This window comes from Euwallacea fornicatus, chromosome 24 (genome assembly GCF_040115645.1).
Source record: "Euwallacea fornicatus isolate EFF26 chromosome 24, ASM4011564v1, whole genome shotgun sequence".
Classification (NCBI taxonomy): domain Eukaryota; kingdom Metazoa; phylum Arthropoda; class Insecta; order Coleoptera; family Curculionidae; genus Euwallacea; species Euwallacea fornicatus.
Window position 1 is genome coordinate 2,661,503 of NC_089564.1, and position 24,211 is coordinate 2,685,713.

The following is a 24,211-nucleotide window of genomic DNA, read 5'->3' on the forward strand; positions in this document are numbered from 1 at the left end:
ACTTGGGATGATTTATCATTATTTATATAGCATTGATTTACATATGCTGCGTAGTTATTATTTATATATTTTTTAAGCTTTTCGAAATTACTCGATATCGTAGCAAATCTGCCATATTACAGAAAATTTTGAAAATTATTGTTGAACGACACTGTTCACGATATTAAAAGTTCTTCCAATGCCATAGGGAAAAATTTATTCCAAGACGCCTTTGGGTTTTGCAGTAATTTATTGACAATTTTTAAACATATATACAGAAGATTTTTCACGTTTTTGTAATAGGAGGAATAGAAAATTTCAATTTGACAAACATAATCAATTTTTCATAATCTTTTCAGTGCAGCTTGACAAAGTATAAATTCTACAAAAAATTTCCATCAGTGCCGCTAATTTTTAGCCAAAATTTAACCACATTCTGAAAATTACAATTGTTTTTTGATAATATAAGAAATATAAGAAACTTTTTGTTAGTCCTTTTCAATGCAGGCGTACCAAGTTCCAACACCAAAAATGTTTCATTTACTTTTTCAAAATTGAATTTTGTTAATATTTTATTTAATCCTTGAAAAATAGTCTTAAGCATATTTCCAGCAAATGTCTGATTTTTGTAATAGGTGGGAGATAAAATATGAATTCAATCGATTTTCGATTTTAAAATTAATCAGTGGCGTAGCAAACTGTGAAATTTTACTAATTTTTGGAAATTATTCCTAAATGAAATTATTGCCAACCTAGTATCATACTTTATTAATTGTATTGACATGACTATGATCGTTATATTTGTTGAATAACAAATTGAGAATCAATACAAGGAATTTTCAGCCTTTATTGATCAGAGGCATAACAAATTGCAGTCTGACACAAATGTAAGGTCTAAGGAGTTTCACAATGCATTAGTCTGTGGTATCAGTATCTTAATTTACTTATTGCAAGATTATTCTTCTAGACGTTCTCGATTTTTTATTGAGAAAAAGGAACGGATTTCATTCTGAATGTCTATCAAATGAAAGGCAACCCCCTAGGGAAGAGAACGATTACCATCTTTCATTGACCCCCTTTATTCGCAATTGTATAACTTTAGTTCAAACTCCACTTGTGATTAAATTGCAAATTTGGACAGGTTTCGAATGAAGTGATGAAACATACAGGATGTTGCAAATTCGTGGGCCAATCCGCTAACCAGAGATTCCTTGAGTGAGTATAATTAGATTTCCTTATGCGACTTTTTTTCTTTAGCACTTTATGTTCACTATACAGTGTTGAAATTGTAAAAAAAAATTATTTTGTTTATAAAATCGGTGTTTCTTGTGCACTTGGTGCAGACCAATGGTAAACGTGTTGGATTTTTTAAACTAAATATTTCTTTATCTAAATTTTTTACTCTTGAATAATTTTAATTTAGTCCTTACTTAAAAAAATATTTCAGCATATTGCCTTTCAATGCACGGCACCCATTTTATTTTTATACAGGGGACGTATCCTTAATAACAAGATGTATTGTCACCTGACTATCTTAAATTATCTAAATTAAATTAGAAAATAATTTTTTTTTGATGGTACCGATTAGGATATGTCTCTATATAACACTTATCTGCTAAACTAGCATTAGAACTGTAGTTTCTTATAAATGGTAAAAATCATGTACCACGATATCAAAAATCATTGTTATGGTGAATTTTATTATGTTAGCTACATAGCCATCATTAAGACCACATCAGTCATTTCCAGGAATTATAAATACTCTCCTCTATCGGCCATTTGCGTTAAATTAGTATAATGGAAGAACTTATTTGCAAGTAAGATTAAAAGTTACTCTGGATATTATCGGAGGGGCGGAGGGAGGAGGCGTTTCCGCGGCTTCCATTTTCCCCACTCTGGCGTAAAATTTTTTTACTCAAATTATAGGAAAAGAGCACCCCTTCGAACTGCACACCACTGCAAAATTTCATTAAAATATGTCGAGAAACACCGAAGTTATTAAGATTTTTTTTACGACTTTAACGGTCTGTATAGCGAATGCAAAAACGGCAAAGGAAAAAGTCGCATAAGGAAAATCAAATTATTTTCGCTCGCGGAATCTATGATTAATAGAGTGGCTTACTAATTTGCAACACCCTGTATATCAACTTTGAAGTGTTATGTTAGTTCATTAGTTAGAACGATAATTTGGGTTTGAAACTGGGGTAAACAGCTGGACCTTAAGGAGAAACATATGGAACATGCGGAACTTGCATACGATCTGCATGGAGCAAAAATTATTTTTTTGCTTACTGTAATTTATACATTTTACAAGAGAAAATTGTATAGGCCTGATTACACCGATAATTTTCTAAGTTGCCTTCTCGGTTAACGAAAGCAGAGGAAAATACACGCTATCTTTACCAGGTCAGGGATAATACCGAGAACACTGTAGACAACTACTTAAGAAAATGATAATGTCATCATGTTTGTACCAGAAATGGCACTGTTGTAACGTACTAAGAATTTTTATGCTCCTTTGCCGTGTGCCTTTACATAACTTAGTAGATCCATTAGGCATTTTATGTTGGCGCAGAACTAGATCAGACCCCGAAATGATTAAATTCAATCAGTTTGGCAATGTTTTGAGCAATGTTAAGAAAACACTCCGTATAAGGATCGATTCCGCAAAAGACGACTTCCCTTTAAAGTCGAACCTGTGGGTTTCGAAAAATGTTGAAATTTTGGTATGATACATGCATATTTTTGCACAATATCGAATGCCATAACGGCGTCGTCCCAGATTTGTTAACTGGGGGTTCCTATCTAGCGTAGACGTGCTTTTATGGTATCGCGCGAACCGTAAAAAATGTTCTTCTAAGGTACTTGAAATTCGTAAGAAATTAATCACCTTTTGAAAACAATTCTTGAGAGGTATCAAGAAGAAATTCATCGTAGCTTTTATGGGTCACTAGTTAGCCAACGATCATTTAATCACGTCTGAAACGTCTGAAAATTGAAACATAACCCACATTACACAATACAGATAAATCTATTGTCTCGGAAATACGTGCAAACGGCCAACAGTTAAGCGGCCAAACAACTTTTCAGCAAATGCAGAACTTCGCAAGCATTAAATCATGTTCTGTGAGTGCATCGTGGGATTTTTAATTGTTCAACTGACTTTCGCTATCTATAATCTTGATGTTATTTAAGTGTCTAGGGCCACACCCAGATCGTGATATCGAAGCGATAATTCTCTGCTGTAAAACGAACACAAGAAGGTTGAATGGATAATGGCTTGACATAATTTCCTATTTGGATACTATCTGGCAACAACTACTCAAAGAACTCTTACATCATATCCACTTTATCTTCCATCTTTAAGCGGTTTGAATATTAATAAATTTTCTGATAAGAAGTTTTATTTGGCGGGTAAAAATTTATATACAGGGTGTTTATCAACTACTTGTGCAAACTGCAAAGAGTGAATCTTCGACGAATTTTAAGATGAAGAGTTCGCGCGAACATGGATCGGTTTTGGTTGATTCTCGAGACACTGGGCTTCGAGCGAAAAATGTTTCTTTTGGTATTTTGATCATATTTTTGTTCGAGAACTTGTCAGTTTGACGAAATTCGACATGCTAGGAGTATCGGTGGTCAGAAACTAAAGAATTTCATAGGTTTTTGTTTAACACTAGAAGGCGCAACATACAGTGTTTTACCTGGATTTAAGTAACCGTAGCTGTCGCTGAAGCTGTGCATGTACCTACTGCCCTCGGACAACAAAGATGGAGCCAATTTAAATTTTCACAAATTTGGCGATAGCAATTTGTAAAGTGATAGTATAACATAGTCCATGACGCTAAATAGTGCAAATTTTCCGCATATTTTTCAAAAATTCTCAGTGACTCAACTTACCAACTCCCAGCGCAGGTTTAAGGTTAAATCCATTTTTTTTCCAAAACGGCTGATTTCAGCGACAAATACTAAGAGTTATCCTTATTTAAACACATGTACGACATTGTATGTAGCGCCCTCGAAAATCGAACAAAAACCTAAGTATAATTGATAATATAATCAAAATGCCAAACATTTTTTTTCAACCCTGTATCTCGAAACCGAAGCCGTTACAGGCCCATGTTCATACGAACTTTTTATCTTAAAATCAGTCAAAGACTGACTGTTTAAAGTTTGAACAAGTACCTAATAAACACCCTGTATGTGGCTGAAATGTGAGCATCAAAGTTTTCGATGCTCTGCAAAAACTCCAATCACTTATATAATTGCGTAATAGGGCACACCTGTTTAAAATAATGCACTGAAACAGGCAATCTACATTTGAAATATATTATCCTCGAGTTTCGTACTATAAGGTAGCTTTATATTTCATATTATGTAGTGTGATTAATTTTGTTTCGTAAATTGGGAACATAGTGGGTACTGTGTGGGCTGCGGAGAAGTTATTATTTTAGGCCATAAAATTTATCATTTCCGTTCAGGTTAGTTCAGGTTAGTCTATTGTGACTAAGTCTGTCTACAATCGCTCAGCAAAGGGTTAGGAAGTGAAATGTTTGCGCAAAAATCTAAAAGTAGCATTGATTATTTACTATCTACCATCTACGGAATAAACCACACATTCTTATTTACGGGATAAGAACAGCTTACCGAAAGCAAAAATCATGATAATGCCTTCAAGATACATGACAGTGTATTTCACGGATATTTCCATTGATATATTGGAGTTTGTCAGGTCGTTAATGGAAATATGAATGGCTCTATACAGTTAGAAATTTTAGACCGCAGCTAAGCATTTACCAACGCGTATTTTTGTTATGGATTACACGGAAATGTTCTGATTCCATCTTGGATCCGGGAAATATGACCTGGCATCAGATCTTATTCAAATATTGTCCTACGCACCCTGAAGTCCGCGTTTCCTCGCCACTCATTCAGTTATTTCTTCTGCGCCCTTCAACGTTACTGATTTCAGCGTCTCTGAGTGGTTTATTTATTTAAATGATGAACTGAATCCTCGTAGGGTTCATTAAAATTTCCGTAGAATAAAGATTTTACATAATTTAGAACGCTAATTAATATGAAATTGCCCTGTTTAACGAGTAAATAGTATATCTACTAGCGAAATTTCCCACCAGGACGAATATTTTATTTTTTTATACTACACAAAAAAAAATCCAAAATTTTAACTTTTGGAAGTATTTTTGTAGTTATTTTCTCTTGCGGTCAATTTTATTGAATTTTAGCTAAGATCATTTATTATCATTACTTAATTGGAAACTACGTCGAACGATTAATACCTATGATTCTTTCAATATTGTTCGATTAGCAATATCGGAGACTCAACCGGCCTATACACCTTAGCGGAATTGCTTCAAAATAACTGAACACCTTTTTATTATATTATACAGGGTGTCCCACAAGTGTTTCATTATATTTCAGTGGGTAATAGTACATTGAAAAATAATATGACTCCCTATATAAACCATATTCCAATAATGCTTCATTAAGAAGATACAGGGTGTTAAACTTAAAACACACCTGGAATATTTCAACGTATCAGAGTATCAATGAACAGGCGAGCTCAATTATGTATTGAACAAAATGGCCACCAATTTGAACAATTTCTATAATGTTATAGCAAATAAATAATATTTAAAACAAACTTAGTATTATTAAAACCATTTAGAGAATATCGTGCATATAGACGGTATTCAATTTTTTACTGGCAAACGATACGTCGGACGAAAAAGAGTCAAGTGAGCATTTCTTTCCTAAATGAAATTAAACTTCTAAAAATAATTTTTATTTTGATAAAAAGCAGTGGCGCACCATGTTTTTCTTTAAAAATGTGCTGAGAGGTGTCCGTACGCACGTCACTGGTGAAACGAAAAATAGCCCTTTTGCATAAATAAATGCGTCTACATTAACTCTCAAAACATGCCAAATTTCACTTACATATCTCAAACGGTTTTGAATATATCAATAAAAGTTAGATTTTTTAAGTAAAGTTTAACACCCTGTATCTTCTTAATGAAGCATTATTGGAATATGGTTTATATAGGGAGTCATATTATTTTTCAATGTACTATTACCCACTGAAATATAATGAAACACTTGTGGGACACCCTGTATATCTTTTTTTATTATAGATTTGTTTATACCGAGCATCCATTTCCTTAAACGCAAAGGTTACTCCCATTTTCATTTTTTGCTCTATTTTTTCTTTACTCCTTGCCATGGTGCCCCCCTCTTTTGACATTTCGTCTTTCTCAAGAAAAACCGCAGTCTTGAGCTATATTTGTAATTCAAATTTGAGTGCTATGAAAATTCAGGAACTTCGAGTATTCGTTGAATCGATTTGCGAACGAACTCGTATTGCGTGCGTGAAAAATTTTGATTTCATCAGCGGTAAAAAAAGGGAAAAAATGGAAATCACACTAGATACCTGCACATTACTATTAATCTGTATTGTGCTTCTATGAACGAGACATGAGAGGCGCTAAAGATCGTTCTTTTTCTTCATTAACCTCCTGGTAGCAACTCGCTTCTTGCGAAATTACACCCCAGCCTCGAAATCAAAAGGTTTGATTTTCATTTAAATTTATAATGTCTATCTTCTATCATTTTTCTAAATATCCGGTATTAATTCAATTTTCATTTTATTCTGATCTTTATACCTGGTTTAATTTCTATGCAGGCGTCCCATTTACGTTAGTGAAAATCATCGTTGAAGGTTCCTAACTAACTCCTGAAAGGCACAATTAGTCCCATCATTGAATTTTTAGACTGAACGAATCGAGTTGGCCTGAAGATCGAATGCGCATGTCTGGTTCAAGACGAACGAAAATAAGTCTTTGGCAGTATATAGAAGATACTCAAACGATCTTCCAACTGAAAAGGGGCTGTCGAAGTTTTAATTCTTTGGACTTCGTAGATATTGAATTATGAAGGAATTTTGGAGTAATTTTTTTGCTTTTTAATCTGGTGGAAGTTTAAATCGACTGGAATTGCCAGTTTGGTTATATATTGAGGACATTCACAGCCATTTTCTAGCTAAAAAGAGTGACCAGATTATTTGTATTTTGAAAAAATTCAAAAAATTGAAATCAAGGCAATTATTTGCTATCTAAACTGCTGAGAATATCTACTTACCAGTGTAGGGGAAATTGCCACTCAGTACTATCTTCCAAAATAGCAACCTGATCTATTCCAGCCGAGGTTCAACGCAGAAAAATAAAATTTAAGCCAGATTTGCAATGATGTATAGTACTTGATCTGATTATTATCTTCGAGCTGCAAATCTGCATTCGATTGGCGGTGGACATAGAACCGCTTCTTCGATATGCAGTTAGGAAACGACAGCCATTAACAAATAATTAACTCGCAAATTAAAATTTCCGTCTGAAGTAAATCGTTATCCAATAGTTCAAGTAAAAACTGCTATCTGAAATACTTCTATAAGGAAAAAGACGCTTTGAGAACTTCGGCTAATGGTTGCCCAGTCTGGATGAGCTGGAGCAGTTGATGTTTCAAAAATTGACAAAGTTGAACTTTCAATTTTTTTTGCAAAAAAAAAGTTGAGGAAAAATAAAAATTAATTATGAATTGTAATAAAAATTAATTTTAAAACTGATTTCTTACATTTAGCATAGAAATTTTACTTATCATCCGCAAATTTAAATTCTCTGATAATCAATGGCCTTTAACAAGTTAATCATCAATATGATTTATATAATTTCAAACAATCATTTCAGTCTTATTTCTCGTGAATAATTGGGATTCACTTATGGGCCATTGGAAAAATCTCAAATTAGCTTTACGAATGATATATTTTTATTGTTCCAGAATATTGACGTAAGAGTAGTTTCACACCTTCTTTACTGAAAACTTTAATTACTCTTTTTCGGCTGCAAACTCACAAGAAATTATATAACACTTTCAATAACAATCATTTTATTATCATGTTAATACACGGCAAATTACCTTACAAAGATAATCTTAACCTTGTCACATTTTTCTCAACAAAGAACCGTTCTTTTTACTTTTTGGTTTATGCCTTTTGATAATTGATTACGTAATAAAATACAGGCTACAGAACGTTGCTATTGACAGAAATTCATCAATGTGACTAATGGAGAATGTGAGAATGAGAACCAACCTTGTGACAAATAAGAATTGTTACGTTAAATTGTATGTTAACTTGAGTCCGTTGAGTGTCAAGTAGTAAAGAGAACATAATAACGTAACCCAAATCAGTCAAAGTGTGGTGACTAAGCACGTACAAAGCAATTTCTTACTTTAGAAGAAATCTTCAATGGTGGACACATTTTAGCCAACAAGGCGAAATAAATGATATTTACACAAAAGCGAATTGAAACTTTTTGTTTAAATTTTAATTTCCGCGCCAGAAAAAATTACTTTACGACCAGCGAGTCATAAAGTTATGCTAACGGCCCGTGCTCTAGGCAACGGGAAATAAAGTAAAAAAGAACGCCTATTTACTGTTTAACCGCTTTTAATCAAATAACTAGGTAGAGCATCATTCTAGCTAGATGTAGAAGATTAGAAAAATGTAATTTGTGCGAAAAACGTTTTACGTACCGGGGATCGAAAGAATAGCGCCCTTTACTGCTTGATAACGTTTTATTCATGTGAGTAAATATCTTACCAAGCTCACACCCCATAACAGCTCGACACATAATCACGCATGCGTGTACAAAATCCCATCGCTGAAATATACAAGAAAGTACCTAAACCACGGAATAAATTCATTTTCTCGGCCTGGAATTCAAATATTAAATAATGCTTGGACACATCAACTTTAGTTTTCAATTCGGCACATTTTGGTTGGACAATATTTATCGTGACGTCATCATTGTTCCAGATATGACGTCAGTGTTAGTTTTTTTTTTTTTAGTGATGCCCCCGTTCGCGATCATTTTATGTAAAAGGCCACGCTTTTTTATGTACATTTTTTTACAATGTTATATAACAATTTTTTTTATGAACTTTCAATAATATATTTATGATTCAAAAAAACCGACACTGACGTCAGATCTGGAAAAATGATGAAGTAACATCTAATATTATCCAACCAAAATATGTGGAACTGTAAAGTAAAGTCGACGTATCCAAGCATTTTCTATTATTTCAATTACAGACCGAAAAAATAAATTTACTCCTACACCCCGTATATATAGGGGGTCTGGCGACTGGACGGCCATTGGCTAAGGGTAAGTGTTTTAGTGAATTTCGAGTTGAAAAGGTCTAAATAATTTCTGTCTGGAAGCGAAGCTTTTCCAAGATGCAGTGTTCAATTACTTATTTTTTAAAAATATATTCTGTATCCAACCAGCTATTGTATCAAAGCACCAACATGACAAAAATAACGGAAAGAATTCCGGACGTGTAAACGAAATAGAAGGACAATCCTGACAATGGGGCAATAGTAACACCACTGTGTCTGACAAGACAAACAAGACAGTCAAACCTCCAATTCCCCAATACAACCCTGATAGAGCACTACAGCCTGTAAATGTAAATAGTGCAACTGATTGAAAATATTTCTGTACTTTCTTCTTTTTTCTCTTGGACAGTATGAAACACTAAGTTTAGTAATTTATATCATGGGCAGAAAGACCAACAACGGTCGATAGCCCTTTTCCTTTTGGAAATAAAGATTTTTTATATACAGTTACTCAAAAAAGTATCCGTACAGCCGGAAAAAAATTCTGTCAACCGTAACTTTTGACTAATTTTGTTCAAATTTTGTATAATGAAAATTCAAACCGAAACTCAATTTGCGTAATTGAGCAACTTTTGAAAATTTAACTTTTAGAGTGCTTTCCAGCGTTTAAAAAAACTCCGTTTTGAAAACTTCTTGTGCGGTGGAAATTTTTCAAAGTGGTTTTAACATTCTTGCAGAGAGGATTTTTCTTCATATATCCTGAAAATTTGATCAAAATCGAACCGCAAATAAGGGAGTTGCAGCTTTTTAAAGTCGTCAAAAATGTCAAAGTTTCGTCATTTTGCGCAAAAATCGTCACTTTTTGGCGTTTTTGAAAGGCTGCAACTCCCTTATTTGTTGTTCGATTTTGATCAAATTTTCAGGATATATGAAGAAAAATCCTCTCTGCAAGAATGTTAAAACCACTTTGAAAAATTTCCACCGCACAAGAAGTTTTCAAAACGGAGTTTTTTTAAACGCTGGAAAGCACTCTAAAAGTTAAATTTTCAAAAGTTGCTCAATTACGCAAATTGAGTTTCGGTTTGAATTTTCATTATACAAAATTTGAACAAAATCAGTCAAAAGTTACGGTTTACAGAATTTTTTTCCGGCTATACGGATACTTTTTTGAGTGACTGTATATGTATTCTGTAATAATCAAAAAAAGGTTTTAGATATGCGCAAGAAATTAATAATAATAAATTAATAATTATAAATAAAATGGATCTCTGCATATTTTGCGTTTGTGAATGTGGCCATATCAAAATCAAATTAAAGAAATACAAGTAAATACAGGTGAAACGACAAGCGCCAAAGTTAAACTAAATGATAAATTGTAATGTTAAAATAATTGCTATGCATTTTACATGGCCGTTGCTATGGTTATTTTAAGCCATATTTTATGCTCAAGCAATGGTTAATTAAGACAATAAACGTTGTAACAATTCCTTTCATATCTGCTGTCATATTATTAATATCATGGTAACATTATTTATTGATATTTCTCGTTCGAACACACACATTCATGGACTCGTGAAAATCCGTTTGCAACCACAGAGAAGCATTTTCAACATCGTGATCTATGCCGGTTTTGTGGCAACTACAGGGATGGGGAATGATTTTTTTATCTCAAAAACGGCTACAGGAACGACACGATACTAAGTAACTTTTTTTTAATTAACAATTGAGGAAATACTGAAACAAAAAGATTCGTGTTGTAACAAGTCAGGGGTGTACCGTTTTTTTTTCATTAAAAATGTATCTCCGCATGGCCTTACGGACGCTACTGGTATAAGTAGGAAAGTTCTAGATTTCTCAAAAACTTGAGCGTTAATCCTGCCACAGGGTGTTCTAAGTTTCGTGTGCGTATCTAAAACCGTTTTTGAAATGTTAAAGAATATATTTCAAAAAAACAAGTAATAGGACACCGTGTCTTAGAAACGAAGCATTTTCGCACATAAATTATTTGGACCTTTTTTGTCTCTGGAACTCATTAAGGGCCTCACCTTCAACCTATGGCTGTCGAGGCACCGGACACCACGTATATTGAATATATTTGGTAATTAGGCAATCTAAAAATCAACAACTTTAATGGTGTTTTGACAAAAGGTAAAAATTCATTATCAAGAGTTTAGGTCCGCTACTTCCTATTGCACAATCATGTTGTGCCTTCAAAACCCAATTTGACTAATTCCTTTCCCGGCATAATACAACATAATCGCTGCGTAGATTATCTAAATTTGAAGTCTATATTGCAATTATCAAATGAAAAATGTCAAATGATAAAACTTTAGTATTATTAATAGTTGTTCTACATCTTTCAACTAGCGGTTCTTACATAAATCAAAAGACGGCCAAAGCCCATTTATAGGCAGGGGGATATTGCATACGTTCGAAATGAACAAATCTTGGACAACAATTTCTTTTGGGCGATTGATGTTTAAAATGTGTCGCAAGGTCAGGATTACTAGCCACTTTCACATATCATTTTTAAAGATGTTAATTTTTGCTGAAAGCCTTGTATAATGGTGTTATGCAACATTATTGGATTATGACTGTTTGTTATATATATGCAACCAAACGTTCGCAGACCCAAGTGTTGCACTACATTTTTCAAAACGAACCAACCAAACCACATGCAGATGGTTCAGATCAGTCTTATAACCAACCGGTCGTAATTGAACGAAATCAAACATTCATTTCTTAACGGATTAAACATGGTTAAATTATGATTGTGCTGTGATTGTTTATAGCGGCGCAAATCAGGTCATTTATTTCAACGATATTTGCGGCGATTGATGATTTTTAAGTCCTGGTTTATCCCTCAACTAACGACGTCTAAACCTCAATCACTTATCACGACATGGAGCCAATCAGACAGTAAATCAAAATGTTTAATTGTTCAAGTCTTTGACTAATTAATTCTTTATTGTACCTAAAAATCGGCAAATTACGTATTAATGTTTGTAAACTATACAGGGTGCACCTTGAGTAGGGGCTTTCCTTCTAACAGGACATGGACCGTAAGAAGCGAAGCGGGATCCCTAGATAACGTTTTGTCGAAATCTCGAAAGCAACCGAAATAGGCGCGTAAGGAAGTTTGAATAAATCCCAAATGTCTGACTATTACTCACTCCGGCACTGGCTACTACGGAAGTTTGAAATTGTCGCCAGTGGTGGATCGTCTTTGAAAGATGCGTAAAACACGCTCGTCAAAGAACCAAAACGAATAGAATAAGTCTAAAAGTCGAAAATACTGCACACATCAATAACAAAAAGAAAATTGCTAAAGTGGACCAAAATTGACAAAAACATGAGTATCAGTATCAAGTATCAGCTACATGAATGTGTAGTGAATTTCACGTTATGGGTAAATTTGGATTTCAATTGCAGTGCTGTGAAGTGCAAAGTAAAGAAGTGTGGAGGTCAGTACACACAATCCCTGATTAGCCTCCAAATTACGAGAAACTAATATTTGTTCATTTTGCATGTTATTCCACTGTTTCTTACGATTTGAATGAATATAGTTCTTTGTTTTATTTTGTTAAGAATGATGCCTCACTCTTCAAGGCTTGCGAATTAAATTTATTGTAAGGATACGTCTAAAGAAATTCGGGTTGAACTCGTCCGCTTCTTAGGTTTGAATCACCTGAAAGTTTACAAAAACAAAGAAATCCGTTAAATGTAAACGCATTTTTTATTACTCGAATTGGAATAATTAATTTTGTCACAGTCAAATTATGAGAATTTCTAACACTGAGAATTTGTGATACAAAAATTACGAAACAACTTTTACTGAAAATAGAAAATTTTGATGTTTGGTACTAACCTGGCCTATCTTAAATTTCATTAAACTAAACCATCGAAAACTCAGCATTTCGACGTTACCGAGCTTCGTTAAAATTTTTTACATATAGTCTCTATATCGATATTTTCAAAAATTTAACGCCGTTTTCAAAACTGTGAAATTGTATACGTTATCAGAAAAAATAGAATAAAAATGCTTCACGTTAAACATTTCCATCCACACACAAAGTTTTATGGCTAGAATTTACCCGAACCTGCTTAGAAATACATTATTAAACGGCGTTCGTAAAACGAATGATAAAGAATCAGTCTCTGAGCCGAAATCTTTACTCTCAAATCTGAACGTGTGTTACAGAACGAATAAGGCAAAAGTTTCTTCCCTTTCTTCCCTATGACGTAACATTTCGGAAAATTCATTATTCGCGTCGTTAATATTTTTCATGGGAACGCAAAATGGCATTATACCAAGCCTTATGAAGGCGAGGCCCTCAGACCCATTGCCAAGTCATAAAAGTGTGTAATGAGAAATGCAGTTTTCCAATACATTTGAAAGAATCTGTTTTAAGATACATTTCGCAAGGCATTTTTTTCTTAATTTTGTCATCAGTGGATATTTTTCAAATTTCAAATTCCCCTAGCAGGTACATGATGATAATATTACAGTTTTTCACATTTGCCCCCCTTCTATGGTTTCTAAGGCTGAAAATTTGCAGTAGCGCATATTCCCGTGTCAAAACGTCGATTAATTTTGATCCACACTGGGTGGTCGGAAAATTAAAAAAAAATAGAAATAATAGTTCATGCACCATTTAAAGGGCGAATTAAAGAGGTGCTATTATTTAATGTACAGGGTCAACCAAAATTGACGACCCACCATCTTTATACAAAACTCCAATATTTTTTTAATAATTTTTACCGTTAAGCGACAATATCCTTGTAAAAAAATCTAGCAACGAAGGTGAATTCGGCTCGTAGCTGGTTCCCTAATGCAAGTACCTTCATTTCTTAACTCAGTTAAAAAATAGGACCAATAGCAACAACTATTGCTGCAGTTCCATAGATCAGGGCGCAGCTTGAATACATTCAAATACATGGACTTTCTTAAGATCTCTTTATTGTACAGATAATTAAAAAAAAGTATGAAACTCATTGAGAAGCGCCATTTTGTGTAACGCCTATCATACTGCGAGACCTCGGTTCACGGCTTCCGCTAAATTTCGCACGTTACGTAAAAATAAGCATTTCGCGACTAGTTAATAAATAATTATATTTCCATGTCAAATAAAAGGGGTGTTAGTTTCACTAAATTTTATTAAGGAACTATGCTATTCCACGGAATTAAGAGAGTGTTTCATAAGAGAATAAAATAGTTAATATCCGAAAAAATGAGCCGATGCACTTTCACTAAAAAAAAGTTTATATATGTATATGTATGTCATTTCACCTACTTTTATTTACAGGCTGAAAACTGAAAACTTTAACTACAGGAAGTTGGAATTTCAAGATATCGTATACCTCACAGTCTCGCCTACAAAGGGTGGAACGAATTCGCCTGCGGAACTTCCAGAGTTATCAATGCACATCAGGTTACAAATAGACGACAATTTTGTTGATTTAAGACATCCATTAATGTGAACATACTTATTTTAACTCACTGATTTTAATGACAATCACTGAAAAATACAACCAAAAAGATTCTATTTCAGTGACGTATCAGAAAACCTTCCATTAGTTTTTTATATTAGTACCTTTCACAGTTCAGGTACTGCCTCTGACAAGTTCAGGTTAGTTCAGGTTAGTTCAGGTTAGTTCAGGCAGTTGGTATTGGCAACATTCGTCCCTCTTGAAAATATTCTAGACTTGTACCAGCATTTTTCTTCAAATTTCTACAATACATAATAGAAAGGAGTGGCTGCTTTTAAACTGAAATCGCTGTATAATAGATACAGCCATCAGATTACCTTTTGAACATGTTATCACTTTGATCAAAATACGGGACGTCCATTTTTAAAGCTCAACCGTAGGAATCTCGACAATTGTAAAAGACATCGCGTCAGTTGAGCTGAGGCAAAATTGCTCTATTTTGGAATTCGAAAATGTGCTTTTTCATAACGAAAAAAAATTCCGATAACATACGGAGGTATTTGGAAAAACTTAAATATTGGAAAAACGTTTTTATTTTGTCTGCTGGTTATTTAATGAGGTAATTCAAAATAATTGCTACTTCATCAGTGCAACTTTTCTTTTTCACAATGTGAAACTGCCATACTTGAAATTCGACGTTTTGATTATCGAAAATCATCATTGACTGTTTTTTAATCTACTTGTATACCTCTATGTGATCGTTTTTTTCCATATGGGAGAATTTCGGCACATTCAGAGTTCATAACCGGACCTGTCGATTATATCGTGACCTGATTCATTTGGATTGTTGTTATGGATATTGCATATGAAATGTTGTACTCAAACGCAAATTATGTCAGACATTCTTAGGGCTTTCATGTTTTCAAAATAGTATATTACTTATCAAGATTGTAAAGTACACTATTGTTACGCGACTTGCGTCTTTAAGATTGAAGAAAAAGGTATCATTATGCGGTTGATTTGGCCACCAATACAGATTTATTTTTATGTTTAAAGTACATGTTTGATTAAAGAATGTTGTTGTGAAATACCCCTGTATATGACTGCATAAAAATCCAATGGGACCAAAACAGATGACCCAGAAGAACAATTAATAAATATACACAAAGGACTAAACTTTGCGCATAAATTCTGACTTTTACGCAGGATTATCCGTGTGGAAGATAAGTATAATTTTTAATTTTTTTTCTTATGAAACCCAATTTATCTTATAATGTTTTTGAGTTCTTTGAGAAATCCTGAACATATTTCATGTGACATAGCCACGTCTAAAAGCACTACTTATTGAAACATTTACGCAATACGGCTATGAGAGTGGCCTGGTGGATCGCTTGACCACACCCTTGCGGAGTGCTTTCGTGAGGTTATCTGGATCGTAGGGTCTATTTAAATCGACCCAACAAAAAAAAATTAAAAAATTCAATTACTCAAGAAACTCAACAAATACCTGCTCAAACTATTAAAAAAGATTTTGAGGCATTTGATTGTTGCTTGCCCACTGTCAGGTTAGTTCGGGCTAGGTCAATGAGGCAGAGTTCGGACTTGTAATACATTAGACTATATTAGTTGATATTGTTAATTTTGAATAATTATATCTTTATTTCTATTTTTAATATTTTTTTTTTGGAAAACTGTTCGCTTTAGATGTGGGTATGGTGCATGAAGACGGTTCAGAATTTCACCCTGAACTCAGAAACGTCATAACATACATTTTCGTGAAAAACATTTTCTTTCAATTTATAACGAGTTTATGCGGGGCTTTTGGTCCCATGTATTTATATTTGTCGATATAGTCGGATTCAGTTTCGAAGAAGTGTTAGTCTAATTGTACATGTGCATCTAGTCAACACAAGCATCATGTGATTTCCATCAATAATCTCCTAACGTTTCGTTTAAGTTGTTCTCATATCCTAGATATGTAAGCGTTCAGGTTAGTTCGGGCTACACACCACAAATCGAGACCCTTTCTATCAAATGATCAAAAGAATACCACTGATTCCCGATATTAACGATAAATCAACCGTAATTGACATAACTGTACCATGGAAATGAGACATTTGCATAATGTCCCAAGAGCAAGACCGCTAATCCGAACCCAGCAACTTTTATCTTAAATACTAATCAAAGTTTATTTCTTTTTATTGATTTTAAATCATATTACTTAAAGCATTCAAAATCGTTCGGATAAGCTACAGTGAGCGGTCTAAAATTGGTTATTAGATACATTCGTACATTTTAACAAATAAGCTAATAAAGCAGTAACAAAAGTGCGACTAATTTTTTCCCTGCCATTAATTTCTTATACGTTAGATTACTATCATTAATAAATTAGTAAAGCAATTATCACAAACTATACCTACCTACCTTTTAGCCAATATCCGAAGCGCTTAGAAAATAGGGCAGTCGCTTGCAGCTGAAATAGGAAAACTAACAGTGAGACGGCGATAAACATTAATTGCGTCTAATTCCAACTCTTTAACATAAAAATAATTAACCGATGGCTTAAGAAACAAGAGAGAAATGGGAAATTATACCAGTGCCGTACACGTACCACCCTTTTAGAGTTCAAATTTCGTGAAAATTTCTTCGAATTGAACCGTAATCGGTGTCCGGTGAGATCAATATAATGACGTCAAACATCCTATTGCAATTAGAACGTCCAATGAGCAAGAGCAATGGGCATATTTTTAACAATTACCAGCTATAAACCTTGACCACGCCACTGGCCATGTACTGATATTCGAGTTTAAGCGATTTTTTCGCGATCACGTTAAGAAATTCAGCATATGTCATAAAAGTAAGGCACAGGAATTGAACTGCCCAGTTTTGCCACCACTTTTGTTTATAATTATAAATAGAGAGCGAGGGAAGGTATTGGTATCAGTTCATTCAGATAACTTGTCCAAAAATGAAGTTTTTGGTGAGTAGTAGTTCTGTGAGTGTATCTAATCAACATTTCTTTATTTGTGTGTGCCTAAATTGTCGTAATGGTCGTTAGCATGGATTGTTCTATGAGGGTATTAAGGCCCCAGTTCTAAGATTTTTCAGCTCCTTTTCACGGCTTTTTGCTCGGACTTTTTATTTAATTCCGCACCTTCCACTGCAGGCCATTCGGCTATTTCGCTCAACGTTTATCTACTAAAATAAATTTCAAAAATACTTTTTTAATTTCTGAAAAATTTTAGAAATTGGATTCCCTGGCAGGTATTCGAGTTTCTTAAGGGTTTGCGGACCTTCCGAGAATTCGAGTTAAGTTCGGAACGGTTTCCGCAATTTACATAATTAATTTTAAAACGTTATTAAATTTATCCAGTTACTCATAAGGTTAGTGGTAAAATAAAATTTTGTGAGGCTCCCTTTTTAAAATTTTTTTCAGTGTAGTTTATGCCTTTTTGTGCCGTTTACTTAGTTCACTATCATCAAATCAATGACTTCAACTTTTAAAGGTATTTATTATTATTCGGATGTTTCTAATTCTCTCGCCTGTTGATGTTTAGGAGATATCCACCACATTTGATGTATTAAAGGTTACCAAAACAGTAACCTCAAGAAATTGAATTTTACTGAATATGCATCACAGTATGTATATCTGAAATTATGTGTTTGAATAACGTAAAATCAACAAACAATAATTTATATACTGAGACTGTTTAAAACCATAAAGAAGGAAAATCAGGAAAAGATCCTAAATCTGTTTTAGCACCTTCCTTAGAGTAAATTTCAATATAATGGTTTTTAGTAAAAAAGCACTTTTACATCTTTTACTTTTTGTATAAACTACAGTATGGGTACAAATGAAAGACTTTTTTCTATCGAAAATAATTAAATCGAAAGGAGCCTTACAAAAAAATTAAAATAAAAAAAATAAAAAAATTGAAAAATACATTTTATATTGAATTTTGGTAATGGTATGATATCAATATATCATTGGTGTCAGTACGTTGATAAGTTCTTTCAACATTTTCATTATTCAAGACAATGAACGTTGACGTGCTTCTTGCCGCAATTAGTAAAACATTTTTCCTCACAAATATTTAAATGCACGACTCGATATGGAATATCTTGTCCTTAAAATAAAAATATCTAACATAAAACAATGTTATTTTTCTCTGATAAACTATACAATTCTTAAATTTTTAAAGGTGGGGAGAGTTCTAAAATATTAATTGCCTATTACGTCAAAATTCCAAAAAAATGTTTTTAATTGGAGATGCTTAGTTTTTGATAGTCTAGTTTAGTGAAATGCAAAACATTTCAGGCCAGTATTCAAACTTAAAATTTTCTGTTTTTAGTAAAAAAAAGTTTCGATCGCAAAACTTCAATACTAGAAATTCTAGTACGTAATTTGACTCTGGTCAATGTAATTATGTTACTATAAATTATTCTGGTTCAAGTCATTAAAAATGATTTTAGTCCCCATGAGATTTCTTTATCGTTGCAAATTTTTAAGTGATAAAACAGATAAGCCCAATGGAAGTTTCTACAACCGTGGTCGGCAAGTAAATACAATATTTCAGTAGGGCCGCAAGATTTAGAGGCAAATTATAAAACGACAGGTAATTTTAACAGAAACATAGATGACATAGCCATGGAACACTTAATTAATTGCAAAATTCTGTTCCCATGTTAACAACAAATTTATGTTCCCATTAAACTCGCAGAACATGAATAACACAGCCTTTACTGATAAAATTACTGGACGTAATAGAGATTATGCCAATTATTAATATACATTATATAATATCGTCCATGGATAATATTCTGATGACACAATTATCAGCATATTAATAATTTTAACGTTCGAAAATGTGTTATGAACATACATCTATTTTCATTCCTATCAACCTCAACTTCCATATGAAAAAATTTTATTGATATTTTGCTTTTGGAAATATAAGTAGAAAAATAAATAGCTTTCCAACGCATTTTGTCCGATGTATTAGAAAATTCACAATTCCATCACAGATTGCTTATTATTTGACTAGGGTTGAAAGGTGCAATTCTTATTGTTTAACTAGATCGGAAACTTACAACTGATTGAATTTAAATTTAGATTTGAGAACCTGGTGTACACTGCAAATAATCCTTTTCATGTGATACATTTCAGATTAAAACTATTTCTCCTCTCTGTTGATATTTGTAAATGAATATTCAATAAAACAAAAAAATATTCTACAGCAGGAAATTAAAGCATTTAAAAATTTAGTGTCTTTTAAACAAAAATTCTCCTCAATATAACGAGATCTTAACTAATTCAATAACATTACTTACAGTAGTTAGCAAATTTGTGAGAAATAAAGAAATAATGTTGAAAAAAAGATAAACCCCATTTAGGAAGCATTTTCCAAAAATTCAAATTTTTTAAACATTTATAGAATTTAAACAATTTAGAAAAACTCTCTAAAGCACGTATGTAAGTAGGTAACTACAAAAATGGAATAAACGCCTTATTAGTGTACTAAACCATTGATTTCAAACAAAAAAATATCTTCTTATGATTGTTTTAAATCACTTAGCATATGTGTTAATAATACCGAAATACATTTGTGTACAGAGTGTTTCAGAAAATGGAGTTTTTAGAAGGGTTTCTTCGCTATGTTGCCTTACCTCCTATAGATTTAATTTTAAGCAAGAAGTTTCTAAAATTGTAAGTCCACAAAGGCTTTATTTTGGGATACACAGGGCGACAAAAAGTGGTTTTGAAATCGATTTTTTTAGTATTTAAAAAATTACAGATATTTTAACGAGATTTGGCAAGGAATTGCATGTCATCAAAAGACATCTTTTGCAATAATCGTCAATAAAATCTGTAAACGTGTTTACTGTCAATTGTTACGATTAATTAAACAAAAAAGTAGATGCTGCGCTTTTTTGAACATGTTCTGTTTATTGTTTTCAACATCTAAGTAACTAATTAAATAAAATTAAAAATTTTCAAAGTCTTCTTTTCAGGTATATAGACAACACTTCAATTAACAGCCAACACAACATACAGTTAACCCTTTTGAAATTGTTCCACGATAGACATCAACGTCTCTCGCGTTGGAAATTTTTTGTTTGAAATTGAATTTAAAACAACGTATCGAACACATGAGAACTATTACATATTACAAGAACTATTACAAGCTTTATAGACGCCAATATGGATCCCTCAGTTGCTCATTTGATAGATTGAATAATATTAAAATCCGTAGTCTAGTAAGGTGCCAAAACGTCGAAAAAAAATTCAGTACCTAAAAAAAAACTTCAATGGTGTCAGTCGATACATTATGATGCAATCCAAGTTTATTCAATACTTTTTCAGATCGTGCTTGTAGCTGCTTTGGCTATCGCTGCCGCCAAAGAAGAAGAAAAGAAGCAATCCAAGCGTGGTCTGCTAGGCCTTGGTTATGGCCTTGGAGCTGAGCCGCTTCTCGATCATGGCAGTCTATCTCACTCTTCCTTAGAACTTGCCTCTGCCCCCCTGCTGAAATCCTACGCCGCCCCTGCCATCTCTTACGCCGCTCCAGCCCCCATTATCAAGAGCTACGCGGCCCCTGCCATCTCTTACGCCGCTCCAGCTCCTATTATCAAGAGCTACGCAGCTCCCGCCATCTCGTATGCTGCCCCAGCTCCAATCATTAAGAGCTATGCCGCGCCAGCCATCTCCTACGCTTCTCCTGCCATCTCTTACGCCTCCGCAGGTCCACTCTTAACCAAGGGCGTGATTGCTCCTTCTTACGGATACAGCTCCTCTTTAGGCCTCAGCGGTCATGCTCTCAGCTTGGGCGGCCACATCCCGTCTTTGAGTTACGGTGCGCCATTGTTAACTAAGAGCATTGCCGCTCCTGCTTTAAGCATTGCTTCCGCCCCTATAGTGACCAAGAGCTATTACGGAGCTCCTTTGAGCCTTGGCTATGGAAGCGCTAAATTGTGGTAAATAATCCAACAGTATTTATGTAAAAAAATTGTGCAAAAAGTTTATGTATATATACTTTTTATGAGTGTGATACTAAATAAATGTATTTTGTAGATTTGTTGTGTTATTGACATCTTATGGAAATTTTATTCATTTATAAGCAAGTGTGATGCAATAACGCAATATTCAGATGGGACTCAGCTAATAACGTTCCAATCAGGGGAATTACATTTTGCTATAAACGTAAAGATTCATATCTGTGGTAGAGAGCTATTTTGACATTTAAATTTAGGTTTGCGCGTAAGAGAAAATTACGCTGATGTGAATGACGTAAATAGTAACTAAGTCTGAATGGGTAGATAAGGTGGGTCATCTCGACTTTTCATACTTGGACTACATATGCTGTAAGAAATTATTTCATCACCGTTTGAGTTTTGACGTAAACCTAACTAATTTATGCATTAGAAGCAATCGAGGAGACATGTTGCAATTCTGAAAAAGTTGTAAATAAAATAGGAGGACAAAAAAGAGACGATTTCCAAGCTGGAAATGTTTGGAGGATTAGGGAGCAGATGTCGAAAGAAAAAAGGCTACTAACTGCCTTACTGTGAACAAACCATGGCAAACATTTAATGTATTTCGTTTAGTCAAGGAATGTAAGAGGCTAGAGCCCGAGTAATACTAGCCCTGACATATAGATGGCGATTTTTTGTGAAAAATCTGCTTAAGTTACAAACACTTAACCTTAAAAAGCTTATGCCAACAGTTTTGGGATGCTGCGTTAATTTGTGTGTATTTTTAAGCCATTTTTAGTGCATACTTTCATTTCAAAGGTCGTTAGTCCATCCAACATCAATGCAGAGCTAGGTTCTAGTCTAGAGGAATCTGGTCCTTCATTAACTGTAAAATATTGGAGCTTACACGCAGTGGTACGAGCTGCCAAGACGGACTCAGACAGCGGTCTACCTAATGAGACTCCAGATCTGATCACTTCAGAAATTATGGTGAAAATCCACAAAACCGTGTTTCAACGGAGTGTTTGACAAAATTTCACACGAATAAAGCCGAGTTCTTACATCGATTCATAACCATGAATGAAACATGATTTTATCATTTCACACCTGAGACGAAATAACAGTCACAACAATGGAGTCGAAGAAGAGAATCGACTCCAAAGAAGGCAAAAATTGTTTCATCTGCAGGAAAGATGGTGGCGTTGGTTTTTTGGAATGCACATAGGAAAGTTTTTATTGACTGTCTCCCTAAAGGAAAAACAATAAACGAAGAACATTGTACAGGATGTCCCAGAATGAGGGGGCCAAGACTTAGCCACATATTCCTTGGTCAAAAGTGTATCGATTCATGGTGGTATACTTATATACGGAATTGTCTCCTTCTGGAGGTACAGTTCGTCAAAGTTTCACTTTTTTTAAATTTTGCAAATAAGCCGAAAATGGCTCTATGGATTGTAACGAAATTTGGTAAATAATCTTTCTCCTTCTCGGGACACATTAGACAGGAGTTATTATTCCAAAATCAATACCTAGAAGGTCGAATGTTAAATACACCAGAACTTTTTTATTCGCTCATGAAAACGGTTGATTTTTTTTAAGTCAAATTTCCAGTCTATTACGCAACTTTCTTATCTCTTATTGAATTTTGATTTGGAGCCTCAAAGGGACGGAAAAACGTAATTCTTTATTTCAATTTCTGGAACTGCTGGGCAATTGACAAGAACGCGGTCACCAGCTCAGCGCATTCTCGACAATGTCGGTGAACGCAGAGTCTTCAGATTTGGTTAGATTTCACAGGTTTTAAGTAAGTTTTGAAGAATGTATACATTTGGAGAAAAAACAGATGTAATGGTCACATTGGGATTTTGTCAGGGAAATTATAGGAAAGAGGGCGAGAGTTTATGCAGAAAGATTTCCAAACCGGTGATATCCAAATTGGAAAATTATTGCGCGATTGGAGAGAAACCTCCGAGAAACTGGCAACTTTGCTGCTCAATATCACCTATGTGAGCGCTACCGGTCGAACAAGAAAAAGAAATTTTAGAGAATTTGGAGCAGAATGCTTGTAACAGCACAAGGAGACTAGAACTTCAACTTAACATTTCGAAAACATCCGTTCATGGAACGGTAAAAGAAAAATCAATCCGTCCGTTTCATCTTCAGCCAGTTCAAGATATTGGAGAATCCTTAATATCCGCCCCGCTTGAATTTTTGTCTAACCATAAAGGATCATCAACGACGTGATCCCGTGTATAAATATATTTTTGACCGTTTGACCGAAGAAATTAGGAAAAAGCGGCCGCATTTGGTGGAAAAAACTCTTGTTTCATCAAGACAATGCACCAGTCCATAATCGCGTCCTTGCGATTGCCAAAATCAATCAACTTGGTTTAGAACCTTTTCCACGCCCACCGTATTCGCCAGATTTGGCCTCCTCAGACTATTTCTTATTTCTAATTTTGGGAAATGGCTCAGTGGAGGGAAGTGTGCCAATAGTGAAGCGATGGAGTCCGAGGTTGATACCTCTTTTGAAATATTAGAAGTTTCTTCCTATAAACAGAGCATATCACTGGGAAAGTGTATCAGTTTTAAAGGAGACTATGTTGAGGAATTATGTAATATTTTCAATTATTTTTCTTAGCG

The 24,211-nt window shown here is 34.0% G+C and overlaps 1 protein-coding gene across 1 annotated transcript; it reads left to right on the forward strand.

Annotated features, from left to right (window-relative positions):
* The first annotated feature begins 17,446 nt into the window (after positions 1 to 17,446).
* On the forward strand, positions 17,447 to 21,669 carry LOC136346774 (cuticle protein 16.5-like). The gene is made up of 2 exons (XM_066296204.1): positions 17,447 to 17,576; positions 20,961 to 21,669. The coding sequence occupies exons 1-2, from the start codon at positions 17,565 to 17,567 to the stop codon at positions 21,573 to 21,575; spliced, it is 627 nt and encodes a 208-aa protein (XP_066152301.1). The 5' UTR covers positions 17,447 to 17,564; the 3' UTR covers positions 21,576 to 21,669.
* Positions 21,670 to 24,211: the final 2,542 nt, after the last annotated feature.